At 48.3% G+C, this 18674-nt stretch overlaps 1 protein-coding gene across 1 annotated transcript in view; it reads right to left on the bottom strand.

Moving 5' to 3' along the window:
* Positions 1 to 16738, bottom strand: part of IGSF11 (immunoglobulin superfamily member 11) — a 376323-nt gene extending 359585 nt beyond the window's left edge. The window contains exon 1 of the mRNA XM_068270864.1: positions 15099 to 16738. Coding sequence (XP_068126965.1) covers positions 15099 to 15159 — 61 coding nt within the window. The 5' untranslated portion in view covers positions 15160 to 16738. The remainder of the gene's footprint in view (positions 1 to 15098) is intronic.
* Positions 16739 to 18674: the final 1936 nt, after the last annotated feature.

Here is an 18674-nt window from a genome sequence, read left to right as displayed (position 1 = left end):
TACCAGATTACATGTATTTTGAGTGTTATGTGTATTTTGGGTGATCCACTGCCAGGTTTCGCGTATTTTGGGGAACTGCTTCCAGATTAAGTATATGTTGGGGGAACTGCTGCTGCCAGATTGTCTATTTTGGGGGAACCACTGCCATATTATCTGTATTTTGGAGGAACCTCTGCCAGATTGTGTATTTTTGGTGAAATGCAGTCAGATTACATCTACTTTTTGTGGATACACTACGACAGAGCTCAAACTTCCCCTGGCAGACCTTTTATACCACTGCTAAGGTCATGTATATTTGGCCCCACCCATGACCACGCCCATACTATGCTTAACCACGCCCATTTTTGGTGCGCCGCACGTAGAAATTTTTAAGGTGAGTTTACTCACCTCTTTTTCCAGGGCTAGACCCCTGCTGACAAATGTATTTTATTTTAAACAATGCAGATTGCCTGGCTGTCCTGCTGATTAACAGCCTCGAAAACATTTAGCCATAGTCTAAGAACTTTTAGGTGTATGATTCAGACACTATTGGCCAGAAAGATCAGCAGGGCTGCCAGGCAACTGGTATTGTTTAAGAAAAAATAAATATGGCAGCCTCTACATGTCTCTCTGAAGTTCAGGGGTGTAACAATATGGGCTGCAGCCCCTGCGCCCATGGGGGGGCGCTCAGGATCATTTTGGGGGGCAGGAGGGGTCGCAGCATGAGGAGAGAGCATGGCTGCACATTGGCGGGGAGGGGGGACAGTTTCCCCCCTCACCTCGGGGCTCTCCCCTCAGCGCGCTCCTCTCCTGCAATTATCAGTGGCAGCGGGCGGCGGCAGGAATATAACTCCATGCGTTCCACGCGCCGGAGTTTCAGCTCTCTAAGTGTCTTGACTCTACTTCCTGTTTAAACAGGAAGTAGCGTGAGTCGCTAGAGATCAGACCTCTGCGATGGATGGAGGTATGTGTTCCTCCTGCCGCTGCTGCCAGTGATTGTTGCTGGAGGGACTCCCCCCTCCCCCTGCTGAGGGGAGAGCCCGAGGTGAGGGGGGGACTGTCCCCGCTCCCCGCCGATGTGCGGCCATGCTCTCTCCTCATGCTGCGACCCCTCCTGCCCCCCAAAATGGGGGCATCCAAATTTTTGCAGGGGAGCCTGGTGATTTCTTGTTACACCCCTGGTGGAGTTGTTGAGCTCTGGCTCAAAAGGAGCTGCCTACCGATCGCCATATACTCAACTCCAAGCATGATTTGCAGTGTCCCAACAGCAAGCCAATTACCACTGTAGTAAATCCAGCAGCCATTAGTTACCGCTGTCATGGAGAGATATGGACCAGGAAACAGCTGAGATATCGGGGGAAACCGTGAAGAAAATGTTATTTAGAACCTTATAAGCTGAAGGGAGACATTTAGCAATGCTGACAGCAGCAGATGTGCATTCAGTGTTATATTTTACATCTGCCTGGACTCAAGCATGAAGTAAAGGCCAGATCCCACCAACACACTGTGTCGTGTTTTAAGTGCGTATTTTGCTAGTCACGTGTGTTTTCCCAGAGACAGCAGTTGTAGTTTTCCCCCTTTTGGACGTGCAAACTCGCCGCATGCCGTGTTTTGCGCTTCCATTGTAGCCAACAAAAGTTCACCAAACACACCTAACAATGTGCACAAACGTGGTTCCCGTACGTCTTTTGGTCTTTCCTTAATAGCAACACAAGTGAAAGTACAAACGCACATGAATGCACGCAAGCACAACACGTATGTGGAATACATAACACTGCACACAAAAAAGAAAACTGCATGCAATGTGTTGCACTTTTATTTTATAGCAGACATACTATGTATACTGGGAACAAGCCTAAACTATCTGCTAGTAAGATGTCATGTCTGATCATACTGCTTACATTGTGGAAATGAAGCAAGAACTCCGAGTGACAGCAAGACTTCTTTTCTCACTCTCCCACAATGCATACATCAATCGTGCCACATGCCCCCCATCCTCTGATACATCTGTTGTGCCACATGCCCCCCATCCTCTGATACATCTGTTGTGCCACATGCCCCCCATCCTCTGATACATCATTTGTGCCACATGCCCCCCATCCTCTGATACATCTGTTGTGCCACATGCCCCCCATCCTCTGATACATCTGTTGTGCCACATGCCCCCCATCCTCTGATACATCATTTGTGCCACATGCCCCCCATCCTCTGATACATCATTTGTGCCACATGCCCCCCATCCTCTGATACATCTGTTGTGCCACATGCCCCCCATCCTCTGATACATCTGTTGTGCCACATGCCCCCCATCCTCTGATACATCATTTGTGCCACATGCCCCCCATCCTCTGATACATCTGTTGTGCCACATGCCCCCCATCCTCTGATACATCTGTTGTGCCACATGCCCCCCATCCTCTGATACATCATTTGTGCCACATGCCCCCCATCCTCTGATACATCTGTTGTGCCACATGCCCCCCATCCTCTGATACATCTGTTGTGCCACATGCCTCCCATCCTCTGATACATCTGTTGTGCCACATGCCCCCCATCCTCTGATACATCTGTTGTGCCACATGCCCCCCATCCTCTGATACATCTGTTGTGCCACATGCCCCCCATCCTCTGATACATCTGTTGTGCCACATGCCCCCCATCCTCTGATACATCTGTTGTGCCACATGCCCCCCATCCTCTGATACATCTGTTGTGCCACATGCCCCCCATCCTCTGATACATCTGTTGTGCCACATGCCCCCCATCCTCTGATACATCTGTTGTGCCACATGCCCCCCATCCTCTGATACATCTGTTGTGCCACATGCCCCCCATCCTCTGATACATCTGTTGTGCCACATGCCCCCCATCCTCTGATACATCTGTTGTGCCACATGCCTCCCATCCTCTGATACATCTGTTGTGCCACATGCCCCTCATCCTCTGATACATCTGTTGTGCCACATGCCCCCCATCCTCTGATACATCTGTTGTGCCACATGCCCCCCATCCTCTGATACATCTGTTGTGCCACATGCCCCCCATCCTCTGATACATCTGTTGTGCCACATGCCCCTCATCCTCTGATACATCTGTTGTGCCACATGCCCCCCATCCTCTGATACATCTGTTGTGCCACATGCCCCCCATCCTCTGATACATCTGTTGTGCCACATGCCCCCCATCCTCTGATACATCTGTTGTGCCACATGCCTCCCATCCTCTGATACATCTGTTGTGCCACATGCCTCCCATCCTCTGATACATCTGTTGTGCCACATGCCCCCATCCTCTGATACATCTGTTGTGCCACATGCCTCCCATCCTCTGATACATCTGTTGTGCCACATGCCCCCCATCCTCTGATACATCTGTTGTGCCACATGCCCCCATCCTCTGATACATCTGTTGTGCCACATGCCCCCCATCCTCTGATACATCATTTGTGCCACATGCCTCCCATCCTCTGATACATCTGTTGTGCCACATGCCTCCCATCCTCTGATACATCTGTTGTGCCACATGCCTCCCATCCTCTGATACATCTGTTGTGCCACATGCCCCCCATCCTCTGATACATCTGTTGTGCCACATGCCCCCATCCTCTGATACATCTGTTGTGCCACATGCCCCCCATCCTCTGATACATCATTTGTGCCACATGCCTCCCATCCTCTGATACATCTGTTGTGCCACATGCCTCCCATCCTCTGATACATCTGTTGTGCCACATGCCTCCCATCCTCTGATACATCTGTTGTGCCACATGCCCCCCATCCTCTGATACATCTGTTGTGCCACATGCCCCCCATCCTCTGATACATCTGTTGTGCCACATGCCCCCCATCCTCTGATACATTGTTCATGCATGCCTCCTCATCCTCAGCTACACTGGTCGTGCCTTGTGCCCCCCATCCTCAGCTACATCATTTGTGCCTCGTTCCCCCATCCACTGATACATCATTCGTGCCTTGCCTGGGGCCCCTATCCTTTGATACATTGGTTGTGCCACATGCCCCCCATTCTCAGATACATCAGCCGTGCTACATGCCTCCCCATCCTCAGCTACACCAGTTGTGCCTCGTGCCCCCATCCTCAGCTACATCAGTCATTCCTCGTGCCCCCCATCCTTGGCTACACTGTTCATGCCTTGTGCCCCCATCCTCAGCTACATCGATCAGATATGTCGGGCCCTGTCCCCCCAGCCTTAGCTACATTTGTGGCCACTGGAGTGTGCATGGGGGCCCTGGCTGCATGTGAGCGCAGTGGAGTGTATGATATGCCGGCCTAGACTAGGTGTATATTGGTCAGAGCCATGTATATATCCCTGTGTCGCACAGTTACTCTAGCAAGTTTTTAAAGGAGTTCTTTCGCGAAAAAAGTGTGCAGTTAAAAAATGTGACAGATGACAGGTTTTGGGCCAGTCCATCTTTTTAAGGGGGATTCTCAGGGCTTTCTTTGTTATCAACAGCATTTCCTGAACAACAGTTGCAAAATCTAACTGACATAATAGTGTGCAAGTGATTAGGGAGGCCGGCTGGTATCTTGCTATTTTGGCAGTTAAACTGCTGTTCAGTAAATGCTGTTGAAAACCAAGAAAGCCCTGAGAATCCCCCTTAAAAAGATGGACTGGTCCAAAACCTGTCATCTGTCACATTTTTTAACTGCCTACTTTTTTCGCGAAATAACCCCTTTAAATTGGTTTTAGATGGCTAATTTATGCAGGTAAGTAAACTTATTGTAGTCTTGATAACAGATTGGTTTACCTGGCAACACATTGAGAGCCCTAGCCTTGTATGTATATTTGTTATGTCAAGCCCTGTCCCCCCAGCCTTAGCTACATCGGGCATGCCTCATGTTCTCTGTCCTCAGTTACACTGGTGCCCCCATCTACGCTATTTGTATGAAGTTCTCCCCCTTAGCTACATCGGACATCCCCCCCCCCCCCCCGCCCCCCTTTCGGTATCTATAGCCCGATACAGTCCATGTAGACACTGCAACAATCAGGAACTATTTATAGGAAAATCATTTGGCATCTCCTTACATGAGAACACAATTCTGTGCAATGAGTAATAAGTTCCCCTGTTATTGATCCCCCTTCCCATAGCGCCCAGCCATCTCTGAAAGCTGCAATGTCAGGAGGTCCGGCCTGGGACCGGGGGATGTATATAACCCGATAATCCAATACGCTGTCATTTCCTGAGTCTTCCATAATTTATCAGCCTTGCTAAAGGACGGACGCTTTACTCCCGCGCTGCGAATCCACCCGCGCCGCCCACAGGTTACCAGCCTTCATGCCTGTTAGCTCATCTTTTAAAACGTACAGTGCTTATGGTTAACCCTGTTTAAAATAAATGAAAATGGGTCTCTTGATCAATTATACAAAGTACCTGCATTACTTAGTTCTACAAGCTCGTCATTGACACTGTTTAAGGAGGAACTGAAACCAAGGATTGAACTTCCTCCCAGTCAGTAGCTGATACCCCCTTTCCCACGAGAAATCTTTACCTTTACTCAAATATATCATCAGGGGGGTCTATATGGCTGATATTGTGGTGAAACCCCCTCCTACATTGTGATGTCATGACCATGGTCCTGACAGTTTCCTGTCTGTGAACTTTGTTGCAATGTGGGAAATAACAAGCAACCACATCTCCCCCTGTGCATATGTATATCTATAAAAAAAAAAACAACAACAACCTTTTAGCCTATCGCATTGTTAGGGGGTGTGGTTATAGATAATGGCAGTTGGTGCTTTGTGTTTTTTCATGTCTGCCAGCAGTAAAGATGATGATGTGCAGGCTGATTGTGGATCAAACAACATGAGCAAATTACATGGCGAATATCAATCATTTCTTGATCTCTCGTCTATTCTTTTAACTTCTCACTTTGAAATGTATTGATTTATTTTTTTACCCTTTTCGCCAAAGTTCCTCTTTAAAGTATAAGACCCTCTGGAAGTTCGCTGTGGCGCTCCCATCCGTGAACAAGCATGGCCACACTGCGCAGGCGCAGGGCATCCTGTACGGTGCAGCCATGCTTATTCATGGACGAGAGTATGGCCGAGCTCACCTCTTGTCAAGCGGGTGGATCGGGGGGGGGTCCCAGTGCTGGATCAGTGGAGGCAGGGCAGCCATCAGGGGGGACAACTGACACTGCAGTGAGGGGCCCTGGGCCCCCCAAAGCGCTGGAAGCACATGTGCTGGCTGCGCGCATGTGTCTCACTAACCAGCATACCGTGTCCCAGCACTGACAGAAGAGTGACATTGGCGCTTGAAAGTGGGGAGCAGATGACTGAGCCCGATACAGCGGACTTTCTATAGTGGGGCACCACTTATATCTGGCTACAGGCTACCTATACTGGGCCACCACCTATACCTGGCTACCTATACTGGGCCACCACCTATACCTGGCTACCTATACTGGGGCACCACCTATACCTGACTACCTATACTGGGGCACCACCTATACCTGACTACCTATACTGGGGCACCACCTATACCTGGCTACCTATACTGGCGCACCACCTATACTTGGCTACTTATACTGGAGAACCTATAGCTTGCTACCTATACTGGGGGCACCTGTACCTGACTAACTTATACTGGTGCACAAACCATACCAGGCTACCTATAGTGGGGCACCAGCTATACCAGGCTACCCATACTGGGGTATCTACACCAGGCTATCTATACTGGGGCACCACCTATAGCTGGCTACTTATACTGGGGGAACCTATACCAGGCTACCTATACTGGGGGCAACTATACCAGGCTACCTATACTGGGGCACCAGCTATACCAGGCTACCCATACTGGGGTATCTACACCAGGCTATCTATACTGGGGCACCACCTATAGCTGGCTACCTATACTGGGGCACCACCTATACCTGGCTACCTATACTGGGGGCACCTATACCTGGCTAGGGCAGAGGAATGAGCTGAGACAGAAGAGGACAAGAAGTAACACGGGGGAAAAAAGAGGCACAGGGGGAACAGAGGCAGACAAAAGAGGCACAGGAAGAAAAGAGATGAGACGGGAACATGAGGTCACACAGAGGGACACAAGAGGCACAGACTGAGGTGAGACAGAGGGGGACAAAAGAGGCACAGGAAGAAAAGAGGGGGACAAAAGAGAACGGATAAAGGATAAGAACGGACCTACAAGTCCCTATCTCATTTGCTAACAGTGTACTACCTGTATTTTGCTAGTATTTGACCCCACCCACAACATGCCATGACCACGCCCACTTTTTGCTGCATCGCGCTGTGCATGCCGCTTTCTTCAGTGTCGGAGCCATGCACATTTTTCACCCCAGCGCACTTCACACACGGACACAGGGGTGGGGTGGCTAGTGGGCGGGCACAGCAACCAGTGGGTGGGGCCCAGGCCAAATGATGTTTGAGGGGGCCCAAAATTTCTGGTGGCAGCCCTGAGTGGAGGAGAGGGGGACAGGATAATAAGCCTCTAGATTTTTCAGAGGCTTCCCTCTACTGAGGTATCTAAATGGGGCACTTTTTTCCCTACAGATACACTTTAACCACCCTGGCGTTCTGATAAGATCGCCAGGGAGGCTGCGGGAGGGTTTTTTTTTAATAAAAAAAAAACTATTTCATGCAGCCAACTGAAAGTTGGCTGCATGAAAGCCCACTAGAGGGCGCTCCGGAGGCGTTCTTCCGATCGCCTCCGGCGCCCAGAATAAACAAGGAAGGCCGCAATGAGCAGCCTTCCTTGTTTTGCTTACATCGTCGCCATAGCGACGAGCGGAGTGACGTCATGGACGTCAGCCGACGTCCTGACGTCAGCCGCCTCCGATCCAGCCCTTAGCGGCGGCGATCGGGCAGCACACGCGGCTGGCAAAGTGCCGGCTGCGTGTGCTGCTTTTTATTTGAAGAAAATCGGCCCAGCAGGGCCTGAGCGGCAGCCTCCGGCGGTGATGGACGAGCTGAGCTCGTCCATACCGCCAGGCTGGTTAACTCCCATAGACGCTAGAACAGCTTTATCGGAAATAAATGAGAAATGACAGAGTATCATCTGAAAAAAAAGAGGCACATCCGCCTGTAAAGACACCAAAAAACCATTATTATCAGCCATGTAGACCAACCCCTCCTGGTAGATCCATTGGACGATAATCTCAGAAGTATTTTTAATCGACAAGCATGACTAGGCCGTGCTCGGAATTGGGTGTGGCACATAGAATTGCTCATAGTAGAAGTAAGAGAAAAATAGATAATACAACATGCATACAGGAGAGACAACAGGATCCGAGTACCAACAGTGTTACACTAGACACAGTCTATCAATGCAGCAGCCTCAGCTTTAAGGGAGGGAGGAAATGATGGGGGTGGGAGCTGGAGGTGGGAGTGCCTGAAGGGAGTTCAAGACACTGACCGCGGAGGGGAAAAATGAGTTCCTATGCCTCAAAGTTCTTGTGGAGATGGCCTGAAACCTACAGTGGGATGGGAGCCGGCTGAAGAAGTGGCGTGAGGTGTTGTTGGGGATCCTCAGTGCCAACTATCTGCAATAGTTGGTAGGAAACACAGATATTGGAAGATGATAAACGATTGGGCATTCAAACATTGGTGCATTATGTAGTTCCGATTTCTCTGTTGTGAGCTTCTACGCACGATTCCATCGGTATACCATCCCTGCCCCGTGGGTGATGTTAAATATGCCACGTTGTTCAGCGGCCACGCTGGTACATGGAGGGGGGTGTGACCACGAAGAGAAAGAGAGTTGCAGCCGGCAGTAGAGGGGTCACGGACATCGAGGAAGTCTCTGGAGCAACTACTGGCTCCCCCTACAGACGTAAGGATGAACTATAAATAAAAAAAGCTTCAGGTTGACTTTAGTACTCAGTGTTTGAGCACGTTGATTAGAGTGCAGATTTTGGTGCAGCCGGCATCACCATAACCCGTAATAGGGATTATGGCTACAGTGGCGTACAGTGAGAAACTTTGGTGCCGTCAGAGGAAGGAGCTAAAGTTAGTTTTAAAACACTGTAATTCGGCCACCAGCAATAGCTGACAGCCGAATTACATTATTCCCCACCATCCGCCAGGACTTGTGCAGCAGCACAGCAGCAGGATAAGCCATATACCGTCTGTATCTGGTGCCCAAGTCTCCCAACAGCGATTTCTCTCGTACGCCTCAGTGTTTGCTAATGTTACCAGCTAAGGAATGCAGACAGTCAATATACAACTTAAAAAGTAGTTGGGATAGTTTCAGGACTAGTCTTTCAAACAGGGATCAGTACAACCTACAGCTAGTTTACTGTCAGTATAAAGGCCACCCACTATACGGCAACAGACAAATCTGGCAAAGGATCACTATCTCACTGTACGAAAAAGCGATCTGAGATTGCTGATTATTGCACCATTTATAAGATTTCCAATCAGAAATGATTTAATTGTAAGTATCCAAAGAAGGTCTGCACAACAGGAACTTTTTATTGGTACATCACCATATACACACAATCGATTATAAAACCGACGATTGTTTGAGGGCCAAACAGGGTCCCCCTTTGCCAAGGCACAGTTAACAAACCAACAAACACAGAACACTTATATTGCGCTTTTCTCCTGGCGGACTCAAAGCGCCAGAGCTGCAGCCACTAGGGCACGCTCTATAGGCAGTAGCAGTGTTAGGGAGACTTGCCTAAGGTCTCCTACTGAATAGGTGCTGGCTTACTGAACAGGCAGAGCCGAGATTCGAACCCTGGTCTCCTGTGTCAGAGGCAGAGCCCTTTACTCCATTACTCCATTCAGCCACTGCTTAACACAGTTGTATAGACTGTAGCTACTTGGTCCTGCACCCATCACCTCTGCTGGACGTCGGTGGGCAATCTTTGGGGTTACTATTCATTTAATTGTCACCACCGCTATCCTTGTCCAGTGCAAATCAATACAATTGGTCCCGTTTGATAGAAATCATCATCAAATTTAAATTAAGTCGATCCATTTTGATTTGTTGTTTTTTTTTTCCCATACAAACGTTTTTAGTGAAATAAATCTCTCACCAATTAAAACAATCATAAGGAAAAGTCCTTAAGCAATACCAGTTGCCTGGCAGCCCTGCTGATCCTCTGTCTCTAATACTTTTAGCCATAGACCCTGAACAAGCATGCAGCAGATCAGGTGCTTCTAACATTATTGTCAAATCTGACAAGATTATCTGCATGCCTGTTTCAGGTGTGAGTCAGACACTACTACAGCCAAATAAATCAACAGGACAGCCAGGCAACTGGTGTTGTTTTAAAGGAAATAAATATGGCAGCCACCATATTCTTTTCACTTAAAGCGGACATTTTTTTTTTTTATTCAAAATATTTAGTTGCACCACTCTGACACATACAAAGATACATAAACACCCCTTCAAGCCTATGAGCATTTCAGTGCATGCTTTTCACCCTTCTCTTTTCATAACTAGGGTTATACTGGGGGCAGCCATTACTTCTGAGCTTAGAAGGAGGTTTTAGATCACGGGTGTGTTTGTCATCAGCTACCCTCCCTTACAGGGGCGTGGTCTATGTGAAATCTCACACAAGCCGAGATCACCTCCCCTGTGACATCATCAGTAGCAGGCTGTGTTTTGTTTTTTTATCTCCTCCACTAGTCTGCCGGATTCTGTCCCGGCAATATGAAAGGAAGGGAGGAGTTACTCCAATAAATGTAAAATAGTTTATATTTGTCATCATGCAGCTGAAAAAAGGCTGCTATTTATCATTATAATTTAGAAAATAGATTTTATTTCTGAAATCTTGTATTTTTAATTTGGGTCCACTTTCAGTTGTCCTTCAACAGCCCTGTCCCTTTAAAGGATACCCCAACTGAAATGTGACATAATGAGATAGACATGTGTATGTACAGTGCCTAGCACACAGATAACTATGCTGTGTTCCTTTTTTTATTTTTCTGCCTGAAAGGGTTAAATATAAGGTATGCAAGTGGCTGACTCAGTCCTGACTCAGACAGGAAGTGACCACAGTGTGACCCTCACTGATAAGAAATTCCAACTATAAAACACTTTCCTAGCAGAAAATGGCTTCTGAGAGCAAGAAAGAGGTAAAAAAGGGGAATTTCTTATCAGTGAGGGTCACACTGTAGTCACTTCCTGTCTGAGTCAGGACTGAGTCAGCCACTTACATACCTGATATTTAACTCTTTCAGGCAGAGAAAGAAAAAAAGGAACACAGCATAGTTATCTGTGTGCTAGGCACTGTACATACACATGTCTATCTCATTATGTCAAATTTCAGTTGGGGTATCCTTTAACAGCCTTGTCCCTTTAACAGCCTTGTCCCTCACCCAATTCACGCATGGATCTGACATTTCAGCTTGCAGTCAGACACACAAAAGAAAAACACAACAAAATGAAACTCCAGATTATAATCCCACCAGCCAACACTTACTGACACTTCCTTAAATGACTTTCCCGACGTCTCCAAGGAACAGGATATCAGTATGCTGGGCAGTTCTGCGGGACTGTCGCACATTCCTTCATCTCATACAGGGGGCACCGCATGGAACAGCTCAACTCTACAGAAAACAACTGCAACGTAAGCCAAGTTTAGCAAGCGCTAAAGTGCCTGGGTGCCAACGGTCGCTGGTCTCCAAGGGCAGGCTCAGAAGCCCAGCTGGCACGCCAAGATGTTCAAAACTCACCAACTTCGCAAAATCGCCGTTACTGCAATATGTACTATCCGCTGACTTTCACCATGCCCAACAGGCACCAATCTGCTGATATAAATACAACAGAGCCCCTGGTAACTGGAATTCAGGCAGCCGGAAGTTTCAACCAACTGGCATGCCTGATAAATAACAGGGACCTATTTTTTTCAGGTGTTCTGGGGGCCACTAAATACTCACCGTGCCCCTACTGAACCTACAGCGATGTCCTGCATCACCTCCTGGATTCCTAGCAGCTCTTGGCATCTGTGCATGCAAGTTGTTGTGTCACATGGCCCGATGTGGGTCAGCTGACACTCTGGCTTTGGTGTACTGAGGAAGGCGGAAAGCCGCTAGGAGCAAGTGAGGTGATGCAGGACGTCGCTGGAGGATCAGTGGATACTGGGTGAGTATTTTGCCTGCACCTGAGGGGAGATAAGCACATGTATCCGGCATCAGAAGATCCCCACCAGTGCCAGATACTGGGGACTCTGCAGTATATATTTTCTGTCTATCCATGCGTCAAGGTCCATACACATGCTAGATAAAAATCAGCGGACACAAACAAGCCTTATCACTAAAAACAACATTTCCAGGAAAAAAAATAAACAAGTACTGTATTTTTTGGACTATAAGACTCACTTTTTCTCCCCCAAAAGTGGGGAAAAAAGTCACTGCTTGTTATAGTCCAAATGCCAAATGACTTGTGAACGCTGGCCAATATGAACCTCCAGCCTGCCAGAATGTCCGGGACTCCTTGTACTGTGCCCATGCAGAAGAGGACACGGGGGGGGGGGGGGGGGGGGACAAACTAAGGATACAGGGGGACACAAAGGGGCATAGAGGAGGACACAAGGAGGACAGAGGTGGACACAGGGAGACACAAGAGGTACAAAGGGGGCATAACCCACAAGATGCCCCTTCACCATGGATGCACCAGGTTTAGTATATATTTATATTTTTTTCCCCTGATTTGTGTCCTCTAAACCTAGGTGCGTCTTATAGTCCGAAAAAATACGGTAGTTTAAATGGCGTTCTTCACATACACAACGATATTCCAAACAATTGTGTCATCCAAAAACTGCACACGCCAGTGAAAGTGACATTTCCCACTACATTGGTGCATTCTTGGGAACAATGTCATTCGGACGACTTGTACACATTGGTCACCTTGCACGATATCTGCCCAATAGTCGTTTGAACTGATCTGCCAACTGGATCAAGCAAAATACCGATATCAGTCGGTCATCGTGATTTAGCTAATTTTTTGGGACATTTCAAACTACTTACATCTAACATGTGTACAAGGCTTTAGTGTAGGGCTTCTCCACATCTATAAAGAATCAGAATTTAGCTTCGACTTACAGTTTAAACAAAGGTTTTAATGCCTCATCAGGCTTGGGTACAGACAGCTACAAACACTTTTTAAAAATTTGTTAACACTTACATACGGGCCCTTTTGACAGGGACCCGATACGTTGAAAAAACGTATAGACACAAACAGGCACCGTCACCTTGTCCACCCACCGCTCGCCCAACCGGTTTCGCTATGGCATCATCAGGGAGCTTTTTACCTATTGTTGTGTGAAAAAATGTGCAGACCTTATAACTTGTATCTTACTTCACACCTGAAAAGGTGTATAGACACAAACAGGCACTGTCACCTCCTCCACCGATTGCTCACTCCATTGGTTTCGCCATGGCATCATCTGGGAACCCTCAACCCATCATTGTGGGGAAAACTTGCACACCTTATAACTTGGGTCTTACTTCACACATAGTAAGCCTACACTTCTGCAGGGTGTTGGTGGTGGATGTCCATGGTCTGATCAGTGCCCAAACTAAATTTTGGTTCCTGAAAGATCTACTCTGTGGACCTGAGTTTTGGCGGCTCTTTCAGACTTACATTTCTAGGGCGGATATCTAATCCTATCGCCCAAAATGGCAAAATGTGATTCTTGATGGAGATTTCAAACTACTTTTATCTAACATGTGTATAAGTCATTAGTTTGGTGTTTTGTCAACATCCATAAAGAATATGCCCCTTTATGACAGCACCCCCTATGGTGGGTAGTCCCATCTCATGGATATTTGCTAGGCGTGTAGGACCATAAACGTATGTAAATGCAGTTTTAAATACCTCAACAAAAAGACATACTATCAGGGCTGTGGAGTCGGAGTTGGTATCGGAGCAATTTTGGGTACCCGGAGTCAGAGTTGGAGTCAGTGATTTCATAAACTGAGGAGTTGGAGTCGGGAGTCTTAGTCGGAGGATTTGTGTACAAAATCCACAGCCCCAGTAAGTATTAGACTAAAGCGTCGGAGTCGAGGAGTCGGAGTCTGAGCCATTTTGGGTACCTGGAGTCGGAGTTGGAGTCGGTGATTTCATAAACTGAGGAGTCGGAGTCGGATGATTTGTGTACAAAATCCACAGCCCCAGTAAGTATTAGACTAAGGCGTCGGAGTCGAGGAGTCGGAGCCATTTTGGGTACCTGGAGTCGGAGTTGGTGGTTTCATAAACTGAGGAGTCGGAGTCTGAAGATTTTTGTACCGACTCCACAGCCCTGCATGTTAGCATGTAGATGTTTTACCAATTTTTCATTCTCAGAATGTATTATCATGAACTGAGCATGGCAAGTTCAGGTACTCCTAAAGGTTCAACAGAAGTATCCCCCATGGGTTACGTATTACTGAGAATATAATTAAGCAAGCACAGCTCCCTCCATTCATCAGAGTATGTTTATGTTTAGAGTATGTGCATGAGAGTTTGTTTATCAGCTAACTTCCTCTATAATTCTCAGGTATATAAAAGTTCATTAATGAATCTCAATTAATTACTGAAAATAATACTTGTTTACAAAAAAATTAATTGAGCCGCATTCTCGAAGAATAACAGATTCATATTCATAGTGTGCATCTTTGTGGAAACTAAAACTGTGCCAAGTTTCTCTCACTCTAAATGTAAACAGCCGGGTAAGGGAGGACTAGAAGCAAAGTGTCCCTTGAAATTACTTTAAACCATTGGCAACTCCAGCGTTGTCACTGCAGCAGTCTGGAGGAGACAGACAGCCTGCCTAGTCATTAAGCAGCTTAGGCAGCTTTGTATAGAGAGAGGAAAAGCAAAGTATAGAAACATGTAAACACAAACAGCCAGGGATGTGGGCAAATATTGAGGGGACAACACACAGGGCACTCCCCCGCTGTCATCCTGAGTTTTTTGGGGGGCCCCTCACTTTGTGGGAAAGTCTGAAAAAAGCCAAAGGCTACAGAGAAATCACCATATAATGCATGCTGGGAGTTGTAGTTCCTCAGGGTGGTGTCAGGCAGAAGCCCCACACAGGGCAGAGCCCTTAGAGGTGGGGGGCAGGCAGAGTTTTATGGCAGGTGTTGGGGGGCATAGCTTTGATGGAGACCAGGGAAGACACAGCAAGCATGGGGGTTATTGGCTTACCTCTCAGCCCAGTGACAGCTCCCAGGACCAGCCAGATCCCCCAAGATCCCGAACTCCTCATCCTGCAGGGGGCAGCTGTGCCCGGGGTGGTCGCGTTTCCTGCTCCTTCTGCACCTTCTCAAGTCTCCCCACCAAAAAAAAATCCAGCAGTCAGCAAAATCCACGGAGCATGAAGCTGGCAGCTTCCCCCCTACACGAGGGCTGCGAGGAGGCTTCCTGCGATCCACCAGATCCCTGTAAATCCACCAGGAGCCCCGGCTGGAGAAGAAGGAAGGATCCTGCTACTGCTTGTCTACCCAAACAAGTCCCGGTGCCCCTCCTGCACCAACTCCAGGGAGGATGCGCACTGCAAGCACGTGGAGCCAGGGGGGCACTGCGGGCTCCCGACACCCGACCAGCTGCAGAGGAGACCACCAGGGGGGCAGCCGAGGGGGACACCCTCTCGCAGGTGAGGATCGGCCAGCAGCACGCCCTGGCAAGGCTGGCACCAGAGGACTACTCATCTGCAGCAGGACACGGAGGATGGAGACGTCTGCAGGGTGGCAGCGAGGGGAGATCAGAGTCTGGGTGGCACCAGGGAGGTGGGATGCCAAGGGGTGATGATCAGAGACTGGGTGGCATTAGGGTGAGCTTAGCTGCAGAGGGGAAAGCAATGGTAGGGGGAGATCAGAGGCAAGGAGCACCAGGGTGGGGTCAATGGGGGAGGGTGGGGGGACCACGGGAGGTATATCAGAAGCAGGGGTACACCAAGGAACAGGGAGATCAGAGACCATGTGGCAGCATTGGTAGGGTGGTGGTAGGATGGAGTTGACTAGGGTGAGATCAAAAAGAGATCAGAGGCAGGAGACGTCAAAAGTTCAGGAGGGCACCATGGTGGGATGAAAGGCAGGTAGGCTCCAGGCTCAAATCCAAGACAGAGTTCCAGTAGGTCCAGAGCAGATTAAGATGATATTAAACTTTAGGAACCCAGTAGGATACTGTAGAACCAGCACCCTGAGCAAAAGCATCTCCAGGGGGGCACCAGAGATGTGACATTCTGCAGGAGGGTACCCAAACTTCACACCATCCACAGGAGGGAGCTGTAACAACCAGGAGGAGGGCATCAGAGTTGACTACAACAGGACGTCCAAAGGAGAGCACAGATGGAATGGAGCTGGGGTGTAATAATAACCCGTTCAACACCATGGACTGAGGAACCCAAACATGACCATCTGAAGGTGGACACCAGAGATGAGACAGCAGGAACAGGACATCAAAGCTAAAATAAATAGCAGGTCACCAAAGGTAAAATCATCTGCAAGTCACCAGAGATGTAGATGTTTGCAGGAGGACACCCAGGCTAGTCTTCATCTTCAGCAGGACACCAGTGCTGGAAAACTCTGCAGGAAGGCACCCAGGATTAAATCATCTGCAGGTGGGCACCAGTGATGGCATTATCTGCAGAAAATAACCCAGACATCCTGACATCTGCAAGGAGGGCTCCAGAAATGTAAAAAAAAATGGAAGTGGGCACTACAAACCACCAGAGTACCTGCAGGTGGGAATCACAGCAAACCACCACAGATCAGCTGCAGGTAGGTAGACCATCAGAGATCAGCTGCAGGTGGGAACTCCAGACCACCAGAGAGCAGCTGCAGGTGGGAACTCCAGACCATCAGAGATCACCTTCAGGTGGGAACTCCAGACCACCAGACATCAGCTGCAGGTGGGAACTTCAAACCATCAGAGAGCACCTGCAGGTAGGTAGACCATCAGAGATCACCTGCAGGTAGGTAGACCACCAGAGATCACCTGCAGGTGGGCACCACAGAAGACCACCAGCAAGTGGACACTCAGACCACCAGAGATCAGCTGCAGGTGGGAACTCCAGACCACCAGAGATCAGCTGCAGGTAGGTAGACCATCAGAGATCACCTGCAGGTAGGTAGACCACCAGATATCAGCTGCAGGTAGGTAGACCACCAGATATCAGCTGCAGGTGGGCACCATTGCTGCTGTGATCTTCTGCAGGAGCGCACCAGACATGGAAGGATCTGCAGGAGTATCAGACAGGGGCGCAGCACAGACGGAACCCAGGATGACATCACCCCTATGACATCATCTTGCTGGAGTGGGGATGAGGTCACGCAGTGGTGGAGCGGGCGGGGGGACCGCAGTGCCGGGCAGGGGGGGTAATAGTGCTCACGCTGCCCCTATGCTGGGCGGCACGTGTTCCCTCCTCTCCTCCTTCTCCTCCTCCTTGTCTCTCCCATTGACAGCAGCGCCGTCTCCGAGCAACCCGAGGACGCCACCCGCACTGCAGCGCACTGGTGACACCTAGTGGCGGAAAGCGCTCACTGCAGCTTGAGACAAGGCATGCGACAACGGGACCTGGGTGCAGCCCTGATTTGTATATCTGTGTGTATGCAGTACTGTATATACAGTTTATTATCTATCTATGATCCCTTCCTTTAATTACTGACATATGAATGATACAGGTCTTGTGGCTAATTAGATGCAGTTTACATGCTGGTTATGTGTAAGTAGCCCCAGAACCTGCCTCCCTCTGCAGAGGAGTGCAGAAGTGTTAACAGCAGCAGAACAAGGGGGGCACATCTGGCTAACTATAGGGATTCCATCTGGCTAGCTAAACGTGGGGAAGTGAGGCACATTTGCCTATCTAAAGGGGGCCATATTTGACTATCTAATATGTACACATACACACGTACACACACAATACAACTTCCGGTCATATTACCCGTTGTTCGGACGGGAAATTGCATCGTGTGTACCCAGCATTACAGGCAGAGGATCAGCAGGACAGCCAGGTAGCTGGTATTGCTTGAAGAGGAACTCCAGTAAAAATAATGTAATAAAAAAGTGCTTCATTCATGGGGGAGGGGGACTGAGAGAGCAGAAGTGAGAGAGGGTAAGAGAGACGTCTATTCTGATAATGTCCGCAGGCTGCTTGACCGTTATCCCTTTAAAGAGGAACTCCATTGAAAATAATGTAATAAAAAAGTGCTTCATTTTTACAATAATTATGTATAAATTATTTAGTCAGTGTTTGCCCATTGTAAAATCTTTTAAATCCCTGATTTACATTCTGACATTTATTACATGGTGACATTGTTACTGTTGGCAGGTGATGTAGATGCTGCATGATTTTTTGGCAGTTGGAAACAGCTGTAAACAGCTATTTCCCACAATGCAGCAAGGTTCCCAGACAGGAAACTGCCAGGAGTACCACGGTCCTCAGAGTTTCTTGTGGAAGGGGTTTCACCACAATATCAGCCATACAGCGCCCCCTGATGGTCTGCTTGTGAAAAGGAATAGATTTATCATGTAAAAGGGGGTATCAGCTACTGATTGGGATAAAGTTCAATTCTTGGTCGGAGTTTCTCTTTAAAAGGAAAAACATATGGCAGCCTCCATATCATTCTCAGTTCAGGTGTTTTTCAAAGGGATAATTTAGCAACTGTGTATCTATCATCTTCCCATCTATCTCTATTTTATATGTATCAGTTTTCTGTCTAACCTTCAGGCCGGTTTCAAATTATAAACTGGCGTTAGCGATGTGGTGCTTTGCATCGTCGA

The sequence above is a fragment of the Hyperolius riggenbachi genome, chromosome 2 (assembly GCF_040937935.1).
Source record: "Hyperolius riggenbachi isolate aHypRig1 chromosome 2, aHypRig1.pri, whole genome shotgun sequence".
NCBI classification, from domain to species: Eukaryota; Metazoa; Chordata; class Amphibia; order Anura; family Hyperoliidae; genus Hyperolius; species Hyperolius riggenbachi.
This window is presented reverse-complemented; position numbering and strand designations above follow the sequence as displayed.